Below are 21,261 nucleotides of genomic sequence, written 5' to 3' on the forward strand. Positions count from 1 at the left end.
CCAGCCCATGCTCTCGAGCATCTCTGCCAGGGGCTGCTGCATGGAAGGTAGGCGTCAGCAAGATCTTCCCAGCAGGCAGGCCCTGGCCTTCAGGGGAGACTCTAGCCCTATTCTTCAGAGACTAGCAACCCACCTCTCCACCTCCAACCACCCTTGAGAGAAGAGGGAGCCACCAGCAGTTATACCACTCTCACTTACAAGGTTCCTCTCCTTTACATCTTCAATCTCTTCTCACTCGCTCCTAACCCATAACTGTATTAATCAGGTCTTTTATGTTCTGTATTCTGATGCTTCCACATCTGGGGTGACTACCCACCCCAGGGTTAACTGATTCCTGGGGATTAATACACCATTCACCTACAAGTGCACCTTTCAACTGCAAACCAGCCAATCTAATTTAATCCACCCAATTTACCAATCCAGCTTAGCTAGCCAATCTGATTTGACAGTGCCCACATCCTCAACCATCTCCTTTATCAGGCTCTCACACTCCAGGCCACTAGCCACCCTCCCTAATCATTGCAAGGCCAGGTACCAGCCAATGAGAGTCACCCCTGTGCCCCCAGAACCCACTGAAATTATCCAAACTAGCCAATCCTAAACCTGCTTATCTTGCCTCACCCATTCTTTCCTACAGAAGCTCCCTCTCCCTCCTGTGCCTCCTGACCAAGCCCAGTACTTCCCAGGGAAGCCCCCTATGGATCGTGTGTCCCTCTTCTTAGGATCTGTGAATATAACAAACTACCTTTTCAACGGCAGTCATCTCCTGATCTGTTGGCCTTGCCATACCTAAATAATAATAAAACCGATATTTTTGAACAATGACCTCAGACTTCAGCTCTGACCTGCTTCTGGAATTGTCCTCACCAGGTGACCTCCTTGTTACTAATTCTAAAAAACGATCTAGTCTTTACTTGACACCCTGAGCACTCCTTCACTGAAACATGCCCATTTTCGTGGTATACCCCTCTCCTGCCTCTCCTAGCCTTCTGGTACTCCTTCTCACACTCCTGTGCTGCTTGCTATTCCTTAAATATCAGTGCTCCTCCAGATCTTGTCTTAGGTTCTGTTTTCTTTTAGGCCTACAATGCTCCCTGGGTGCTCATTATCACCTATTTGCCAACACCTGCCAGATATCTACCCTCCACTCAGACCTCACTCCTCAGCCCCAACCTGGACCTCTCCACAAGTAGGTCCCACAGGTACCTCAAGATTAACATGGCCAACAATAAATTCATGATCTTTTGCCCCAAAGCTGCCTTGTCTCTTCTCATCCTTCAGAGAAGCTACACCAAAAACCTGGGAGTTCTTGCAATCCTCACCAAACACATCCAGGAAGTGACTATGTGTTATGAATTCTCCACATGGGTGTCTCTCACCTATCTCCTCCATCTCCTCTGCTCCTGCCTGTTTCAAGCCCTCAGCCCCCTCAAATGAGCTCCTATGCTCCCAGTTGCTATACACCCATTTCTGTGCACCCTTCCAATCCCACACTGTTGCCCTGGTCTCCACTCATCTCTCCAAAATGCAAGTCTCATCACACTTCTCCCCTGCTTTAAAGCTTTCCATGGTTCCCTACTGCTTACTGGATAAAATCTTTAGCCTTATAAATCCAGTTTCTTGTGATCTGGCTCCTTCTCCCTCCCGAACCATATCTCAGGTATTAACCCCTCCTCCCACTCCAAGCTTGAGCCACATTGAACTTCAGAATATGCAATTCCCCAGAAACACTTCCTTCCTTCATGCCTTTGCTTCTGAGAGTCCCTCTGTTGAGAGTGCCTCTCTTCTTTCCAGAAAAACAACCACTGCTTTCTCCCAAACTCTCCTTGGAATTCCGTCCTTTTTTGCCTCATAGGCAGCACCTACAATACTTGATTGCTCTTATTTATTTTTACGTTCATTCAAAAATATTTATTGAATAATTAAAATGTCAAAAATTAAATAAAAAGAATCTTAAAAGCAGCAATAGAAAAGCAACTAGTTACATACAAAGGAAACCCCATAAAGTTATCGGCTGATTTTTCAGCAGAAACTCTTAAACCAGAAGAGAGTGGCAACATATATTCAAAGTGATGAAAGGAAGAAAACCTACAACCAAGAATATTCTACCTGGCAAGGTTATCATTCAGAACTGAAGGAGAGAGAGTTTCCCAGACAAACAAAAATTTTAAAAGTTCACCAGACTAAGCCACCCTTAAAAGAAATGTTAAAGGGTCTTCTTTAAGGAGAAAAAAAAAAAAAAAAAGGCCATAACTAAAAGAAAAAGAATTACAAAAAGAAAAAATTTCACTGATATAAAGCTAGTACAGAGGTTAAAAGACAAAAGTACTAAAACCAAATATATCTACAATAATTAGTTAAAGGATATACAAAATAAAAAGATGTAAAATATGTCATATACATTGATACACAGAGTAAAAATGTAGTGCTTTGACAATGTGTTTGAACTTAAGTCACTATCAACTTAAAATAGACTGCTATATACATAGGGTATTATATATGAATCTCACGGTAACCACAAACCAAAAACCTATAATAGATACACAAAAAAATAAAGAGAAAGAAATCTAAGCATAACACTAAAGAAATTCATCAAATAAGAAGGGAAGAGAGCAAGAGAGGGAAGAGGTACAGAGAACAAAAAACCAAAAGACAATTAATAAAATGGCAATAAGTATATACCTATCAATAATTACTTTAAATATAAATGGGCTATATGTTCCAATCAAAAGACATAGGGTGACTGAATGGATAAAAAAACAAGACTAATCTATATGCTGCCTACAAGAGACACACGTCAGACCTAAAGAAACATGCAGATTGAAAGTGAAGGGATGAGAAAAGATATCCCATGCAAATGAAAGTGAAAAAAAAAGCTGGGGTAGCAATACTTATATCAGACAAAATGAACTTTAAAACAAAAACTGTAACAGAAGACAAAGAAAGGCATGACATTGTGATAAGCAGATCAATCCAACAAGAGGATATAACAATTATAAATATTTATGCACCCAACATAGGAGCAACTGAATATACAAAGCTAATATTAACAGACATAAAAGGAGAAATTGACAATAATACAATAATAGTAGGGAACTTTAACACCCCACTTACATCACTGGATAGATCATCCAGACAGAAATCAAACAGGAAACAGTGACTTTGAATGACACATTAAACCAGATGGACTTAACAAGATAAATACAAAATATAAAAAAAAATTTAAAAAAATAAAAAAATAAAAAAAATAAAAAATAAATAAATAAATACAAAATATATACAGAACATTCCATCTAAAAAGGAGCAGAATACACATTCCATTCAAGTGCACATGGCACATTTTCCAGGATAGACCACATGGTAGACCAGAAAACAAGTGTCCGTAAATTTAAGAATAAAATCATATCAAGCATCTTTTCCAACCAAAATAGTAAGAAAGTAGCAGTTACCAGAAAAAAACTGCTAAAAACACAAACATGTGGAGGCTAAACAACATGCTACTAAACAACCAATGAGTCAATGAAGAAATCAAAGAGGAAATCAAAAAAAATACCTGGAGACAAATGAAAATGGAAATACAATAGTTCAAAATCCTTGGGACACAGCAAAAGCAGTTCTGAGGGAAATTCACAGTGATACAGGCCTACCTCAAGAAATAAGAAAAATCTCAAATAAATAATCTAACTTTATAACTAAAGGAATTAGAAAAGGAACAAATAAAGTCCAAGGATAGTAGAAGGAAGGAAATAAAAAAGATCAGAGTGGAAATAAATGAAATACAGACCAAAAAAACTAGAAAAGATCAATGAAACTAAGAGGTGGTTTTTTGAAAAGACAAACAAACCCAACCCATCAAAGGAGAGAGAACTCAAATAAATAAAATCAGAAATAAAAGATAAATTACAATTGACACCACAGATATACAAAGGATTACAAGAAACTACTATGAGGGACACCTGGGTGGCTCAATCAGTTAAGCAGCCAACTCTTGGTTTCAGCTCAGATCGTGATCTCATGGTCATGAGATCCAGCCCCGTGTCAGGCTCTGCACTCCATGCAGCTTGTGCTCCCTCTCTCTCTCTCAAAAAAATAAATAAAATCTTAAAAAAAAAAAAAAAAAGAAAGAAAGAAATACTACGCAAAGTTATACAACAACAAATTGGAAACCTAGAGGAAACAGATAAATTCCTAGAACCATATACAATCTTCCAAGACTGAATCAGGAAGAAAGAGAAATTCCAAATTCATTCTATGAGCCCAGCATTACCTTAATACCAAAACCAGACAAAAACACTAGAAAAGAAAGAAAGAAAGAGAGAGAGAGAGAGAGAGTAAGCCATTGGGTGGCTCAGTCGGTTAAGCATCCAATTCTTGATTTCAGCTCAGGTTTTGATCTCAGAGTTGTGAGTTCAAGCCCTGCGTTGGGCTCCAGGCTGGGTCTTGAACCTACTTAAGAAAGAGAGAGAGAGAGAGAGAAAGAAAGAAAAGAATAGGCCAATATTCCTGATGAACACAGATGCAAAATTCCTTAAAAAATATTAGCAAACTGAATTCAACAATATATTAAAAAGATGATTCACCACAATCAAGTGGAACTTATCCCAGGGATGCAAGGATGGTTCAATAACCACAAATCAATCAACATGGTACTCCATATTAATAAAATGATGGGTAAAAGTCATATGAGCATCTCAATAGATACAGAAAAACATTTGAAAAAAATTCAACATCCATTCATGATAAAAACTCTCAACAAAATGGGTATAGAGGGAACATGCCTCAACATAATAAAGGCCACATATGACAAGATCACAGCTAACATCATAGTCAATGGTAAAAAGCTGAAAGCTTTTTCTCTAAGATCAAGAACAAGACAAGAATGTCCACTTTCACCACGTGTATTCAATATAGTACTGGAAGTCCTACCCATAGCAATCAGACAAGAAAAAGAAATAAAACACATCCAAATTGGTAAGGAAGAAGTAAAACTGTCACTATTTGCTGATGACATGATACCATAAAGAGAAAACCCTGAAGACTACACACACACAATCTGTTAAAATAAACAAATTCAGCAAAGTTTCTGTATACAAAATTAATATACAGAAATCTGTTGTGTTTCTACACACCAATAATAAACTAGCAGAAAGAGAAATTAAGAAAACAATCCCATTTACAATTGCATCAAAAAGAATAAAATACCTAGGAATAAATTTAACAAAGGAGGTGAAAGAGCTATACTCTGAAAACTATAAGATATTAATGAAAGAAATTGAAGATGACTCAAATAATGGAAAGATATACCATGTTCATGAACTGAAAGAATATTGTTAAAATGTTCATACTACCCAAAGCAATCTACAGATTCAATGCAATCCCTATCAGTGCTCACTTCAGCAGCACGTATACTAAAAGTGAAACAATACAGAGAAGATTAGCATGGTCCCTGCACAAGGATGACATGCAATGCAATCCCTATTAAAATACCAGCAGTATTTCTCACAGAACTAGAACAAAAATCCTAAAATTTTTATGGAACCACAAAAGACCCCAATAGCCAAAGCAATATTGAGAAAAAAGAACAAAGCTGGAGATATCACAGTCTCAGATTTCAAACTTTACTACAAAGCTACAGAAAAAAAAACAGTACAGTACTGGCACAAAAACAGATACACAAATCAATGGAATGGAATAGACAGCCCGGAAATAATCCCACACTTATACTGTCAATTTTTGACAAAGGAGACAAGAAGATACAATGGATAAAAGACAATCTTTGGTAAGTGGTATTGGGAAAACTAGACAGATACATGCAAAAGAATGAAACTGGACCATTTTCTCAAACCATACACAAAAATAAACTATGAGGGTTCTAGAGGGGAGGGAGGTGGGAGGATGGGTTAGCCTGGTGATGGGTATTAAAGAGGGCACGTACTGCATGGAGCACTGGGTGTTATATGCAAACAATGAATCATGGAACACTACATCAAAAACTAATGATGTAATGTATGGTGATTAACATAACAATTAAAAATTTTTTAAAAATGGATTCCAGACCCAAATGTAAAACCTGAAGCCATAAAAATCCTAAAAAAAAAACATAGGCGGTAACCTCTTATACATCAGTCTTAGCAATATTTTTTTGTCTCCTCAGGCATTGGCAATAAAAGCAAAATAAACAATTGGGACTACATCAAACTAAAAAGCTTTTGCACAGTGAAGAAAACCATCAACAAAATGAAAAGGCAACCTCCTGAATGGGGAAAGATATTTGCAAATGATATATCTGATAAGGAGTTAATATCCAAAATATATAAAGAATTCATACAACTCACCTCCAAAAACAAACAAAAACAATCAATGTTATTAAAAAATGGCCAGAGAACCTGAATAGACATTTTTCCAAAGAAGACATATCATGACCAACAGACACATGAAAAAGATGTTCAACATCACTAATCATCAGGGAAATGTAAATCACAACCACTATGAGATTACCCCACACCAGTCAGAATGGCTAGTATCAAAAAGACAAGAAATAACAAGCACTGGCAAGCATGTGGAGAAAAGGGAACCCTGGTGCACTGTGGGTAGGAATGTAAATCGGTGCAGCCACTATGGAAAACAGTATGGAGGTTCCTCAGTAAATTAAAAACAGAACTACCATATGATCCATCAATTCCACTTCGGGGTATTTACGCAAAGAAAATGAAACACTAACGATATAGGCACCCCTATGTTTATTGCAACTTTACAATAGCCAGGATATGGAGGCAACCTATATGTTCACTGATAGATGATTGGATAAAGACATAGTAGATGTACACAATGGAATATTACTCAGCCACAAAAAAGAAAGAAACACGGATGGTATCATGCGAAGTGAAATAAGTCAGACAGAGAAAGACAAATACCATAGAATTTCATTTATATGTGGAATCTAAAAAACAAAACAAATGAAAAACCAGAAACAGACATAAATACAGAGAACAAACTAGTAGTTGCCAGAGAAGAGGGAGATGAGGGAATGGGCAAAATAGGTGAAGGGAATTAGGAGGTATAAACTTCCAATTATAAAATAAATAAGTCACAGGGATGAAAAGTAGAGCATAGGGAATACAGTCAACAGTATTGTAATGCCTTTGTATGATGACAGAGGATAACTACACTTACCATGGTGAGTGTTTCATAATGTATGTAATTGTGGGATCACTATGTTGTACACCTGAAACTAATATTACACTGTATGTTAACTGGAATTTAAATAGAACCTTTAAAAAATATGTATGTCAACTATATGCCAGATAGATGATAGATAGATAGATAGATAGATAGATAGATAGATAGATAGATAGATAGATAGATAAAATTGAGAAGTAACTTCACGCTGGGGCTCCAGAGAGATACAACAGTAAACAAGACAGACACAGACCCTGACCTCAAGGCAGTGTCTATCATACCACCTTGCTTCCCCAGAAGCAGGCCTCTACCACCCTAGCCTGACTCTGAACACACTACAAGAGTAAAAACAACCTGGGCAGGAGAGGGTCCGCATGGCCCTGTGTTCATCCCCTATTCTGACTCTAGAGTAATCTTTCTAAAGAATGCATCTCTCTGGCCATTTCACACCCTTCCTGTAGACCACCGATGATGCCCCATCACCCACACCCAAACAGACAAGGGCTTTCTTGGAAGGCTCTTCCCCATTTTTCCAGTGTCCCCTCTCAACATTCACTGCCTCAGACAACTCCAAACTGCCTGCATTTTCCCACACCCACTTTGCTTTTTCTCTATGTCTTTGTTCATACCATCTCCTCTGTCTTAATGCCCTTCCTCCTCTTCATCTGGTTTGTTATCTATTGCTGTGTATCAAACCACTCAGACTAGTAACTAAAGGCAACAACAATTCTGTGAATCAGCAGTTTGGTTAGAGATAGCTGGAACAGTGCATACATATGCTCCAAACTGAGTTGGCTGGGCTCACCCATGCACTGTGGTCAGCTGACAGGTGCACTGGGGCTGGGTGCTCTAAGAGGGGCTCACGCAGTGTCTAGCCATTGGGTGAAGTTGCCAGCTGGAGCATTTCAGCTCAGGTCTCTCCATGGCTAGCCTGGGCTCCTCACACGCCAAGGGGGTTCCAAGAAGCAAACCCTAATGGGCAAGCACTTATGAAGTCTCTGCCTGTGTCACAGTTGCTGAGGTCACATCTGCTGAGAACTAAAGCATGTCATATAGCTAGCCCAGAATCAGTGTGGAAGAGGTGTGACTCACTGGGGGGCCATTAACGTAGCAATCTAAGAGTCTGCCCTCTACCCCTACCTAATGCACACACAGCCTTCCACATGTGAAATTTATTCCTCCTTCCCAAAACACCCAAAATAGTATCCAATCATACACCGGGCTCAAAGTCCATGATCTCACAATGTGCAGCAAGTCTGGAGGTGGCTGAGCCTCCTGGGGTACAACTCCTCACATGTGGCTCCTTTTGATCCAAACACCTGTGAACTAATGAGACAAGATGTCTGCCCTCCATGTACCCAGCATATAGTCGTGAAGCAAGTATAGGAGAGCCTCAACAGATACTCCCATTAAAAGAGAGAGAAATAAGGAGGCACATAGTGATCACTGACTCAAAGCAGTTCTGAAATCCAGTCAGATTCTGTTATCAGGACCCTTCCTTTGGAGGCAGGGATGTTACTTGAATAGAGTACAGTTCTCCTTGGCATCTAGTTACACCTGCTGGGCTCCTGGTTCTGCCCTCTGAGAAGATTTTCTTTTCCATAAGAGAAGGCCTTTGTGAATATTGGCCAGTCTTCTATCCATAGATAGTTGGTGGCCCAGAGGCCTCTTTTCACTTTTTAACTATTTCAGTTCCTTTCAGCCCAAACTCACAGAGTCTTTTCCAAAACAATAATCTTCGAAACTTTATGGTTTTTCTACAAGTATTATTGGGTTCACTTGTTTGCTGGAACGCTCCAAAAGCCACATATATAGTTAATTTCAAGAAGATTCTACTTCAGCTATAAAACAACATCTTTACTATTCTTAGAAACCCTTTTGTTTAACTGAGAAGGTCTACTAGGCACCACCTTAAATCCTCTTGGGGTCTTAACAAAGGTTCTACAATTCATGCCCTTGATTTCATCTTTACCTTTAGGCCAGTTCTTACTTGGGGAATCTGCTGTCTGCTGGAGAGACTGGAAATGAGAACTAGTTTTCCTTTCTAACCCAGCAAACTAGACAGATCCTTATTTAGCTCATCTCTCCATTATAACACCTGACACGCCAGCTGGAAGCACCCAGATGGCACTTTTAACATCTCACCTCTAAATCTCTTAAGCCAAACCCACAAATTCATTAGGCGCACTTTATGCCGGTGGCCTCAACACTATATAATACTCATCAGCCTTGGTCCAAGCAGTTTCCAGCTCCCTTTCCAGGGCACTCACAACTCTTGCTGCCTCTCATTCAAGCCTTCACCCACCACCCAGTTCCAAATGCCACATGTTTGGGCTTTTAAGACAACACCACAATTCTAGGTACCAATTTAGTTATCATATTTGTTTGTTACATATATGTTTGTTACATAACAAACCACCTAAAACAATAGCTTAAAACCACCACCATATTGTTAACCTCATGAATTCTGTGGACAGATTTGTCTCTGTCCCACAACATCTGGGGCCTCGGTTTGAAAATGTGAGCATCTAGGTGGATAACTCAAACAGCTTTGGTGCTAAGATTATCTGGAAGCTTCTTTATCTACATGTCTGGAGCCTGGGTTGAAATGACTCTGAAGGTTAACTTCTCCTGGGACTGTCTACCAAAGTGCCTACATAATGCCTCTCCATGTGACTAGGGCTTCCTTACAGCATGGCCTCAGGACACTCAGGCATTTTATACAGTGGCCATAAGAGGGAGCGTTCCAGCAAACAAAATAAAAGCTACATGGCCTTTTAAGATCTAAATTCAAAAGTCTTGGGGCACCTGGGTGGCTTAGTCGGTTAAGCATCTGCCTTCAGCTCAGGCCATGATCTCAGGGTCCTGGGATCGAGCCCCGTGTTGGGCTCCCTGCTCAGCAAGGAGTCTGCTTCTACCCCTCCCTCGGCCCCTCCCCTCCCCCCGGCTTGTGCACTCTCTCTCAAATAAATAAATAAAATCTTTTTTAAAAATAAATAAATAAATAATCAAAAGTCTTTTAGCATCATTTCTGCCATATTCTATTGACTGAAGCAGTTACCTCCCCATTGAGATTCATGAGGGGACACAGACTTTACTTCTTGATGAAGCGATACCAAAGAATTTGTATCCAGGTTTTAGAACCACTTTAGTAGGCTTACCTGGGATGGTTTATTTCTGTTCTATGTGGCATCAGTTTGGATTACACATGCTTTTGTGATCACTCATGTGGCAGTCAACTGGGGGCTAGGTGATCCTAAATGGTGGTTGATATAAACTGAGGCACCTCAGTTTATATGGCCAAGCCCAGAATAAACGTGGAAGGGAATCACACAAAAGGCATGGGTACCGGGATGCATCATTCATTGGAGACCATTAATGTAACAATCTACCATACCTGGGCAACTCTCGTTCATCTTTAAAGACTCAATTCATATCTCACCTCCCTGTCTGACAGACTGGGTCATCACTTGCCCCTCCTTTGCAGTCCCACAATACTCTATACACATCCTACCATTGCCCTTACCATACTGCTTTCTAACTATCTCTATACCATTTCTGTCTCCACCATTGGACAAGCCCTAGAAGGTAGAGATTGTGCTCTGTTGATCTTTGTAATTCCAGGGTCTAGCCCTGTGCCTAGAACATTGCACCTAGATCAATAACGTCTTTTAATTATTTAATTATACACCCATTGAATAAAGTTTTTAAATAAATGTTGAGGGGCGCCTGGATGGCTCAGTCAGTTGAGCCTCTGACTATTGATTTTGGCTCAGGTCATGATCCCAGGGTCCTGGGAACAAATCCCATGTTTCTCTCCCTCTCCTTCAATCAAACAATCAATCAATCAATCAATAAAATGTCAAATATTATATCTCCATTGGTGCTCTGCCCTCTTGCCCTCTGCCCTGTGTTCTAAGAGATAACTTTTATTCTTTGTCATACTCTCCAACCAAATATGCACTTCAGAGAGTGACCTCACTTGGGGAGTTGACCTCAACTATAGATTAGGAGAGGAAGCAGAGTGTAGAGCCCTTGATTCCAAGATTTTTGAATTTCATAGACTAGTCACGTTTCCAAAGAAATTTGCAGCTCAACAAGAAGTTACCAAATTTCTTTTTTTCTTTTTTTGGCTTTGGACATTAAAAACACACATGCCTTCTACCACCGACTACCGCCACTTCAAAGAAGCAAAGAGATATAACCTTAGCATGAAAGCATAGGCCTTCCCAAGGAAGGGCAGGTATTTGCCATAAGACCACAATTAGCCCCAAATTAGGACTCAACAGTATGTGCTGTCTTGACATGAAAAATCTGGAGCACCTCAACAGCCTAACCACAAGTCCTCCTTCCAACTTAGTTTCTGCTAATAAGTTCCCCTAGCCAATCAACCCTCCTTATCATGGGGATGAGGCACAATTCCTGACTATCTCTGAGTAGTGGGCTTCAGTTCCATGCCAACCCACAGAATTATTCAGCAAGCCAATGCTTAACAAACAAAGCCTACCTCCCATAGCTCCTGGCTCTTCACTCCGCTCCTGTGCAACTTCTGTGTGTGGTGCCCTCCTCTGGGCTGTGAGTATACATGACTAATAAGCTGCTGTCCATCTCATCTGTCTGGTGTCAGGGGTCATGTGTCCAGCCATCTCCAAAACCCAGGTATAAAAATCCCTCCCTTATCAACACAGTGAAGAGGAGGTGATCAGAACAAGGGGGCAACCTCACAGCTATATTTAGACTATCCCACACTGTACTTGCTTTTCTTATTCACTACGGACCAGTGAAATCAGTCTAGTAGAAGTCAGAAGGCCCACCCTGGGAGCAGTGGAAAGCACTGTATGTGGAGTCAGGAGATCTAGGATATAGCCAGTCCTAACAGTGCTCCAAAGTATTTGTTGGTCCTTTGACAAATCCTTCCCCTCTTGGACCTCAGTCCGCAGCTATAAAATGATGGGATGGCTTCTGTCACTCTGTGACAGACAACTGCCATACCCTCTAGAGTCCACATTCCCCTCCCCTTCCTGAACTAAAGTGCTTGGGGACCTAGAAAGTAGGCCAGGTCCTCATAACCTTATCAAAATAGCACAGCTAGGTCTTCCATCCAACAACACTCAGAGACTCTGCCCTAGAGTAGGAAATAGCAGCCAGGGTCATGTCTAGCCAGAGCCCAGATATCTTCTGTAGTTAAGAGGCCTCTGGGTATCCACATGTTCTGCCAAAAAAAAAAAAAAAAGGAACTGTCTCCAGTCCCATCCGTATGTGTGCCTGTGCATGTGTGTGTGTGTGTGTGTGTGTGTGTGAGAGAGAGAGAGAAAGAGAGAAGAGGGTTAGGCCCCAGCCTAAAGCAACTGTGCTCTAATAGGAAAGACCCCCCCGGACTGACAATCAGAAAGCTGTTAACCAGGAGAGACCACATAAGTGCATTGACAGGGAGGAGGCCAGTGTTTCTGGAATGTAGCCAGAAGATGAATGGGCAAGATGAGGTAGTGGTGAAGGCTGACAGCCAGGAGCCAGGACATCCAGGGCCTTAAAAATCATTGTGCAGACAATGAGAAGCCAGGTGACCTGATCTCTGAAGAGAGACGGTCTTACCAGACCAGCGTTCTGCACTCCCCAGACCCTGGGGAGCTTGTGAAAAGTGCAAACACATACAGCGTACTGCTAAACAAGGGAGATCCCAGGCAGGCAGGGACAACTGCATTTTTCATAAACCTCCCCCACCCCCCACCGGAGCTTCTATTGTTTACCCCAGTGAATGGTCCCTAGACTAGACCATCCTCAAAACTCATTCCAGTTAGAAAGTCCCATCACTCTGAGTGCCGGGAGGCCACCTAACCTCCCAGGGAGGGAGAGGGAAGTGAATCTCCCACTTGCTAGCCCAGGGATGACTTCCAACAGTAGCACTGCAGTAATGGAAACTGCAGTTAAGGTGCCAGGCTGACTTCTGTGAAGAAATAGGAGAATGGGCAGGCAGATGGCAGGGAGGCAGGGCCAGCCCACAGGATGTCCCAGCCAGAATTCACAGAGAGGCCATGAGGATGCAAAATCAAACAAATAAACCTTCGATTAAAAAAATTCACTTCACCTGTGGGTGGGAGAGACAAGTCATTGGCACTGGCCATGAAAAAAAAGAAAAAAGATCCAAAGGCTTCTGGTGACTTGAAATTGAATTGATAGGGCTAGGGCGGGTGCCTCACGGGATTAAGAGCCTGGTTTCCTCTATTCCTTTCTAGATGGTCCTGTCTCCTCCCCTTCCCCACAGTTCCACAGTGTCCCCTCCCACTGGGCTGGGATGCAGGGGTGGAGTGCCTCAGCACTGAGGACATTCGGTTCCACAGCCCAGGGTGACTGGCCAGTTCTCCCACTTACTAGCCATTGAAACAGGATGGGGAGTGCGATGGGATGAACCCAGCACATTTTTGTGGGGTCAACACAGCCATGGATGTAATGCGCCTGGCGCAGTGCTCGGTAGAAAACAGTATTCCTTCTCTTGTCTGAAGACCAAACAAGCAGACACAACTCAGGGTCGAGGTGGGGCAGGAGGAGGGGAGGGGAGGGTCAGGAGGAGTATATGAAATCGAGAACATTCTAGCTCTCTGTTCCAGGAGGTGCCAGCCCAGGAACTGAGGGAGACTGAGTGCCCCAGAGCGGAAAGCCCCTGAAGGATCGGGTGTTCTAGGATGGATGAGGGAGTGGGGCAGGGCTCAGGACCAGGAAGGATGGGATGCAGTGCCTGCCTTGCCTCTGAAAGACTGCTCCAATGTGGAAAAACACCCCACCATCTTCCTTTGGAGAAAGCCTGGAATATTCCAACTCCAAAACTTCTCACTGGAGGCTCCAGGGAGGTGGGCTCCAGCTGAAAAGGAAAGGAGGAGGCGGGAGGAGGCGGGAGGAGGCGGGGCACTGACCAAAGGGGAGGGTTGCTGGCCTGCATCCTCCACTCCTTACCCCTTGGTTTTCCCACAGGCTTCTGAAGCCTAAGTCAGAAGAAAGGGTTAAAGCCTAAAATGGGGAGCAATCATTTCGGGGTTCTGGAAGGCAGCTAGCGTTCCCCGCATTGCCCCACCCTGATCCTCGGGGCCCTGAGCCCTCCTATCCCTGGCCTGGCCGGGCCTGGCAGCCAGAGGGTGAGGTCCGCCTTCTGCGGCAGACGGCCACTCTCCCACATCTATACCGGACCGCCTCCTCCTTCCTCCTCCCGATGCCATCCTTCCTCGCTCCCCACCCCCCCAGGCTCTGATTGGCCGCGTCCCCGGGCCCTCCCCGCTCCTCCACTCCCACCCCTGGTGAAAACTGCGGGCGCGGGCAGGGTGCAGCCACTGGAGGCGGCGGCGCGTCCGGGGGAGGCTACAGCGGCGGAGGACAGGAGCCCAGGTGGGAGCGGGAGCCAGGGCGGGACCCGGGGCGCTGGGAGAGGCCCCAAGCGCCCAGGCAAGCCCTCCCAACCCGAGGCTTCGAGAAAAGGTTCGGGGGCGCCCTGGCAAGGAGCCTCGTCGTGCTTGGGTAGGGGGTCTGCTTCCCAAGTCGGGGGGAGCGGGACGCAACTGCTGCAGGCCAGGGGCCGTGCCGCAGCCCGCCTTTTGCGGAAGGCGCTCCCCGGTTTTCACCCCCTAAGGGGACGGTTGCCTGGGGCTGGGGCGCAGGAGGAGAACTGGGACGAAAAGCGCCAAGGACAGCCTTGGGTTCTGTTCTCCGCGCAGACGTCCCCAAACCTAGCTCGCAAAGACGTGGGATGGGGGCCGTGACATTGCGGGAGAGAACGGATGACCGAGAGGTGGAGGGAATCTCTGCCCTCCGACCTCGCAGCGGGCTGGGTGCGGGGCGTCAAAGGACAGGGAAACCGCAGTGCCGCGGGCGGGGACTGGAAGGCAGGCAGACGGGGGAGGGGAGAACTGGGAAAGGATGAGAGGGGGAAGGGGGACCTCAATTGGGAGAGAAGACGGGTGGAATACGGAAACGGAATGAGGGTGGGGCTAGTCGAACGGGGGTGGGCGGGTGCGGGGGCTGGAGAGGGAGGGAGTGCAGAATTTCTCTGGGTTCTGGGCTGCGGGGACACCAGGCAGAGGAAATGAAAACATCTGTGCCTCCCCTGCCGCTCTCTAACCATCCCTTTGGCTCTCCATCCCTCTCCAGCCCCAGCCCCATTTCATCCCCGTTCTAGCCCAGGCTTCCCCTTTTCCCTCCTAGATCTTGAGCTCGCACCGCCGTAACTCAGTGTGTGCGAATCAAAGCCAGATGCTGACCCCCTCTCTTCCCCAGCAGCACCCCCCGGGACCCTCTCGGTTATATTTCCGAAGAGGGTACCGACTGCCGCTCCTGGGCGCTGCAGGACTCCAGCCTCGCCGGCCGCAGGACAAAGCGCCAGGGGGGCCTTGGATGCAGCCAGCCGTACACCCATCAGGGCCCCGTGGGCCCTTCCAGACGCAAGCCCCTCCTGTGTGGCCTCTCCCTGGCCAGCATCAGTGCGGATAGGCCAGGCTACCTGCTCCGTGACACCAGGACGTTGATCCAGACTAGGCTTTGAAAAAAGGCAGGGCACAGAGCTTAGGCAGGGAGTCTATTGAAGCCAGACTGGAAAACTGCAGGCCCAGGAGGCCTGCCCAGAGAGCTGGACATTTGGAAACATCTTGGTTCCTATGCAATCAGAGAACATATGCAATCAGAGAGCACTGTGTGCCAACTACGGGCCCATCTGGAAGCACCTTAGCCACACAGCCCTTTCTAGAGGAAGGGAATTAACATTTATGGGTCACTCACTATGGAGCAGTCCTAGTGGCAGATGTTAGTCATTCTTCTTAATCCCCATCACAACCCTGTGGGTATCTAAAGTTCCTTCATTCATTCATTCAGGATCTTTTGAGCATCTATTATATGCCAGGAACTGTTTGGGCATTAGGGATTTTCTTCTGAACAAGAAACAGAAAATTCCCCGAATGGGGAGTTCTTGTGTAATGGGTAGAATTTTAGTGTTTCAAGATAAAAAGAGTTCTGGAGATTGCCTGCACAACGATGTGAGTGAATATAACACCACTGAATTGTACACTTAAAAATGATTAAGACAGGGGCACCTGGGTGGAGCAGTCAGTTAAGCCACTGACTCCTGGTTTCAGCGCAGCGTCCTGATCAAGCGCTGGGTCGCACTAGGCAGGGGGCACAGATCTGCTTGAGACTCATTCCCCCTCCCTCTCCCTCTGCTCCTCCTCCCTCCCTTGCACACGTGGTCTCTCTCTCTAAAATAGACAAATCTTTTTAAAAAATGATTAAGGTAGTAAATTTCGCACTAGCTCTACTTTGCCACAATTAGGAAATAGGATGTCCCCGCCTTCCTGAAGGAAAAAGGAAATGGTCAAAATCACTTTACTCCAAGTTTTCCGCACAGAGACACACCATCATACGGTGCGTTCTCCCTCCCTTTACTTTCCCCAAGGGGGGAAGCACCAAGTGGCAGTGTCACGTTCACTGGTAAGTGGGAGGGGAGGACCGCAGAGAGAAGCTGGCATGCCTGCCACGGCCACGTGTCCCAGAGGCCCCCAGCCCTAGCAGTAAGTGTGGGCCCACCTGCCACATCTCCTGGCTGATTCCTATACTGTCGCACCCCCAGATCAAGGACTGAGCTCCGGGCACCATGAACCCCACCATTGGCTTCGCTCTTTTGTTGACAGGTACCGGGCAAGGGGCAGGGCTGGGATCCCAAGCACCTTGGCTTCTTCCCTTCAGAGAAGCTAGCTTCTTCCTCCCAACCTCAGAAGGGGGAGGTGGTTGAGGAGAGAGGGCTCTTTTTCATCCCTAAATCTGCTGAGTAACCTAGTTCATCTTCTGGCTGCCTGAGGCGGTTTTTGGAAAAAACTGCGCACTGAGTCTGCCCCATACTGAGCTGGAATCTCCAAATGGGAACCGGGAGCCTACATCAACTCCCCAAGATCTCCTGCCCCCCCGGGGATGCCCAAGACTAAAGGAGATGAGGGAAGGAGGCTGGGTCTGCAGCAGAAAAGGGAAGTGGCCCACAGGGACCTCTGGGGTGGGGAGAGGGGCCCAAAGAGCAGACCCTTGTGCCCTCCCTGGCCAGACCATTCTCTCCTATTACTGTGGGTGGGAGGCCCCCTGCTCTGCAGGCCCCCCCCAACTCGGGAGTGGGCACCGCTGGTGCCAGTCTTGCAGGGAGTCCGTGGGCAGGAAGTGACCAGCCTGACAGCCTGCCTGGTGGACCAGAGCCTTCGTCTGGACTGCCGCCACGAGAACACCACCACCTCGCCCATCCAGTATGAGTTCAGCCTGACCCGGGAGAAAAAGAAGCACGTGCTCTATGGCACTATGGGGGTGCCTGAGCACTCATACCGCTCCCGAACCAACTTCACCAGCAAGTACAACATCAAGGTCCTCTACTTATCCGGCTTCACCACGAAGGACGAGGGGACGTACACATGTGAACTCCGGCTCTCTGGCCAGCCTCCCGTCACCTCCAGCAAGACTGTCTCTGTGCTCAGAGGTGAGGCAAGCTCCCAACAAGGCCAAGTGAGCTGGGAGAGGGAGGCTAGGGAGGAGAGGGCTGGCTAGGACAGCAGGTAGTCCCCTTGGCCGGGCCAGAGACAAGAGGAGCCCCAGAACCTCTCTCTTCCCCCCGCCCCCCAGCAGCGGCTGCCTGGCGCCCTGGGGAACCACTGCCTACTGTGTGTATGGGGGGAAAGGCTGGGGGGACAGTGAGACAGGCGGAACGGTGTCGCAGACACTTCTACCATGACTGGGCAGATCACCTGGCCTCCCCAATCCTCCTCCACCCCCCCCCAGAAGACAGGAATGACACTAGCTACCTCACCCACAGTTTCCTTTTGAAGATGCTCGATAAAAGATTTGATATGATGTTTGTTCAAGAGCTCAGGAACCTGCAAATGGGAAAAACAATTGGTTCTCCTAGAGCAGACTGGCCCTGGTTCCAGCTAAGACATCGTGACACCAGCCTGCCCAAGGGAACAGGCCCCAGGTCGGGGCCTGTGCCTGCCTGAATCTCGGTCCCTCTTCATTCCTGCCCTGTCCCTCCCCCCCATTCTCTCTCCACAGACAAACTGGTCAAGTGTGAGGGCATAAGCCTGCTGGCCCAGAACACGTCGGGGCTGCTGATGCTCCTGCTCTCCCTACCTCTCCTGCAGGCCATGGACTTCATCTCCCTGTGATTGCCCAGTCCGGAGACGAGTTGCTGAGCCCCTCCCCGCATCCCTCACACATCTTGAGGAGCAATGGGGACCCCGCCCCTCATAAGGAATCCCACTGCCGCATGCATCACCTACCCGCCCCTCCGCCCCCCCTGCCACCCTCTCCGCACGCCACTGGCTGTCTTTTTTTTTTTTGTACTCTTGGTGCCAGAGTTGCTTCTGTCTGGTTTATCCTTCTTTTTCTTTGGGAATTTGTGAAAAGGGAAGCCAGGGTTGGGGACGTGATGGAGAGTGAGGGCATGGGAGGGGTAGAAGGATAGAGGGGTCCCAGTCCCAGGGGGACAAGGGGGGTCATCCTTGCCCACCAGGACCAGCAGCCTGGGAGAGACCTGGAGGAGGAGGAGGTGCATCTGGGCCTAGCACATCCCTCAGCAGGCGGGGATGGTGCCCGAAGACGCCGGATGTGAGGGCACTGCCAAGCATCTGGGGCCCATCCCAAGAGGAAAGAACTGAGTGTCTCCAGGAGCATTCTCTGCCACAGCAAGAAGCCATCCTTTTACCACTGCAGAGGTCCCCTAGGGGCCTTGGGCCTGGTGTGGCCCAGTGAAAAAGCAGATTCTGCCTGGGAGCAGTGCTAATGGAGGGCTGGAGACGGGGTAGAAGAGAGGGTCCATCATCCCTCTCTACCTGATGAAAATAAAATGAAGAGCCTACTGTCCCTCACTGCCTCAGCCAGCAGTTGAGAGGGCGGCAGAGGACCGGCCTCCTCCCAGCCTGCCCCAAGCTCCTACGAGCTTCCAGATCTCTGACCTGGAGGCAGTAAGCCAGGCCAGGTGGAGTCCCAGAGCAGAGGAGAGTTTGGCCCAAGTGTTTGGGAGGCTCTTCTTTCCCTGCCGGCTGGTGGCTGAGCCTTCCGACAGCCCTCTGCCCCACAGGTCTGGCTTCTCGGGGACCTGGGGGATTGGAGGGGGTCTGCGGCAGCCCGTGGAGTGAGACCTGTATGCAGGACATGCCTCAACAGATGGCTTTTCCCAACACCCAGCTCCCCGCCCCCCGCCCACCCCCCCGCAGCTGTACCCTGTCCTGTGACTGTAGAGTGCACCACAGCTTATAGTATCTCACTGAGGACGAAGAGAACTGCACAATAAAACCAAGCCTCTGGAGAATGCCTCCCTGCCTTCCTCTGCTTTGCTCCTCCGTCTGTCCCCAGGCCCGCCTCGCTTCCCCTAGCGGTGCATCTAGGAGCTCGGAACTGCCACCTTGAACTCTCCCTCTTCCCTGCCTTCATCAGCCCTTCCCCTGCCCTGCTGCCCCCGGGTCTGGTTTCTCGGGGACCTGAGGGATTGGGGGGGAGCCCTGCATGCTGGACTTTTCAGAACCATTCTAACATGGTACATTTGCCCCAATAAATGAATGTTCCATCTCCGTTGACTCACCTGGCAGGAACAACAGATAAACTTGCCCATATGTGGCCCAAGAGGCTAACAAGTGCTACGGAGTACAGTCTGCTTTCTCTTCTTGGATCTGGTTGTTCTCAGAAACGCCCCCTCAAGTGACATCTGCTAGAGAGAGGGGAGGTACTGGGGCACCGAGAGGAAGCACGGGAGGTGGCACAGTGGCAGCCCACACCATCAAGATGTTAGGACAAGCATCTCCTTAAATCCGACACACGCCTATATCCAGGACTGGGGGAGCGGGGCAGGGGCAGTCTGGGCCTGGCTCCCTCCCCTAAAAGTCAATGAGTAGCATGTGAACATGCAGTCATCCTGGGGGTGCTGGGAGCTAGAAAGGGACCACAGGGTGGTCCCAGGGTCCCCCAGAGAGCCTAACCAACTGGCTTGGCCAGGAAATGTGGGAGAAGAGGGTGGAGACTATCCAGAGGCTTACTCATTTGGTATTCCCCACAATGTAGGCTGATTCTGAGCACTTACTTAAAGGCCCAGGCTCTAAATTCATGCCACTGGCTCCCACTTTCCCTGACACCTCCTATCGATGCCCATGCCCTGCCAGTGGCCGTGCAGTGACCACGCCCAAAGATGGCAAGAGGAGCCTACATGTTGGAGAGGGAGCTGCTTGGATCACGGATCATGAGGCCCACACCACTCAGCATGGCGCAGCCAGACTGGTGTCTCCAGAGGACACCAGGGGACACAGACTCCTCTTGTTCTGCCCTGCTTGGAGCTTCGAGTGCCATGCCAAGAAAATAAAAAGAGCCTTTGTGGGGGAAGGGAGTTTGAATGCCACCCTTGGGGTAGTAAGAGTTAAAGCTGGAAGGACCTTCTGGAAGGAATTGGGAAGCCAGGTGTGAAGCCTCAACTCTGAGAATACCACCTGTGTAGAGCCTCCTATGGGGCCTTTGTCATACCCTGGGGTGTGGTTCCCCTGGAGGTTAGCAGCCACACTCTATGGAGGGAGGGTCCTGGGGAGATGGTGCTGCAGCCATACCTGGGGGAGGAGAACCTAAGGCCTGCAGCAGGTGGGGCTAGCTTAAGAAGCCACAGAGAGGCCATCAGAGAACCAGGGGCTCTAGGAAGGCAGGAAAAGAGAAGAGGGGAATGGGCGGGGGCAGGCGCCCTACAAGTTAAAGTCTGAGCCATCAGGCCTCACCATGTAAGTCAAGAAAGAGCATGCTGTGGGCTCTCAGAGGGAGGCCACAACAGCCATCTGGTCCTCTCTGGGCAAGTCGGGAGGTCTTATAGAGGCTGCAGGATGGCCACAGTGACATGGCTAATCCTGAAGAGGGCTGGGGCCTGTCCTGGTTCCTGCACACATGCCCCAGGCCCAACCCCATCAACCTACCCCCCACTCCTCCTCACCCCGTCCCATGTCCCCTTCAGCCATCTCGGTCCCTACCCTGGGGCATGGAATTCTTCTTGGCCGATAGCAACAGAGCCCCTTTCTACACCCCCATTTCTGACTGGATCATCCATGCAGA

General features: G+C 47.4%; 1 protein-coding gene, 1 long non-coding RNA gene and 1 other non-coding gene across 16 annotated transcripts in view; 2 read left to right on the forward strand and 1 right to left on the reverse strand.

Annotated features, from left to right (window-relative positions):
• The window catches only part of LOC118521786 (uncharacterized), a 248,140-nt gene that overhangs the window by 191,918 nt on the left and 34,961 nt on the right, over positions 1-21,261 (reverse strand). For 7 of the 12 annotated variants that reach the window (XR_013442579.1, XR_013442575.1, XR_013442583.1 and 4 more), the window contains exon 4: positions 8,396-8,505. The exons of the other annotated variants lie outside the window; for them this stretch is intronic. This is a non-coding gene — a long non-coding RNA (uncharacterized LOC118521786). The remainder of the gene's footprint in view (positions 1-8,395; positions 8,506-21,261) is intronic. 12 annotated transcript variants of the gene reach the window in all.
• Positions 5,385-5,483, forward strand: LOC118534743 (U6 spliceosomal RNA). The gene has a single exon (XR_004916858.1). It is a non-coding gene; the product is annotated as a U6 spliceosomal RNA (small nuclear RNA).
• Positions 14,405-19,751, forward strand: THY1 (Thy-1 cell surface antigen). Of its 3 annotated transcripts, none has more exons than XM_036090799.2 (4): positions 14,405-14,553; positions 16,781-16,841; positions 17,330-17,665; positions 18,235-19,751. In XM_036090799.2, exons 2-4 carry the CDS (start codon positions 16,805-16,807, stop codon positions 18,345-18,347), a joined length of 486 nt encoding a protein of 161 aa, XP_035946692.1. In that variant the 5' UTR covers positions 14,405-14,553; positions 16,781-16,804; the 3' UTR covers positions 18,348-19,751. The 3 variants fall into 3 exon arrangements, with proteins under 3 accessions (XP_035946692.1, XP_035946693.1, XP_035946694.1); XM_036090800.2 differs by having other exon boundaries at positions 14,487-14,643; XM_036090801.2 differs by lacking the exon at positions 14,405-14,553 and adding an exon at positions 14,563-14,682.

The sequence above is a fragment of the Halichoerus grypus genome, chromosome 11, assembly GCF_964656455.1.
Source record: "Halichoerus grypus chromosome 11, mHalGry1.hap1.1, whole genome shotgun sequence".
NCBI lineage: Eukaryota > Metazoa > Chordata > Mammalia > Carnivora > Phocidae > Halichoerus > Halichoerus grypus.

Bases quoted from the DNA above. Each gene is read 5' to 3' on its own strand.
- THY1 (XM_036090799.2), top strand. From the start codon at position 16,805: ATGAACCCCACCATTGGCTTCGCTCTTTTGTTGACAG. The intron at 16,842-17,329 runs GTACCGGGCAAG...CGCTGGTGCCAG, and splicing joins CTTCGCTCTTTTGTTGACAG to TCTTGCAGGGAGTCCGTGGG. The intron at 17,666-18,234 runs GTGAGGCAAGCT...CTCTCTCCACAG, and splicing joins GACTGTCTCTGTGCTCAGAG to ACAAACTGGTCAAGTGTGAG.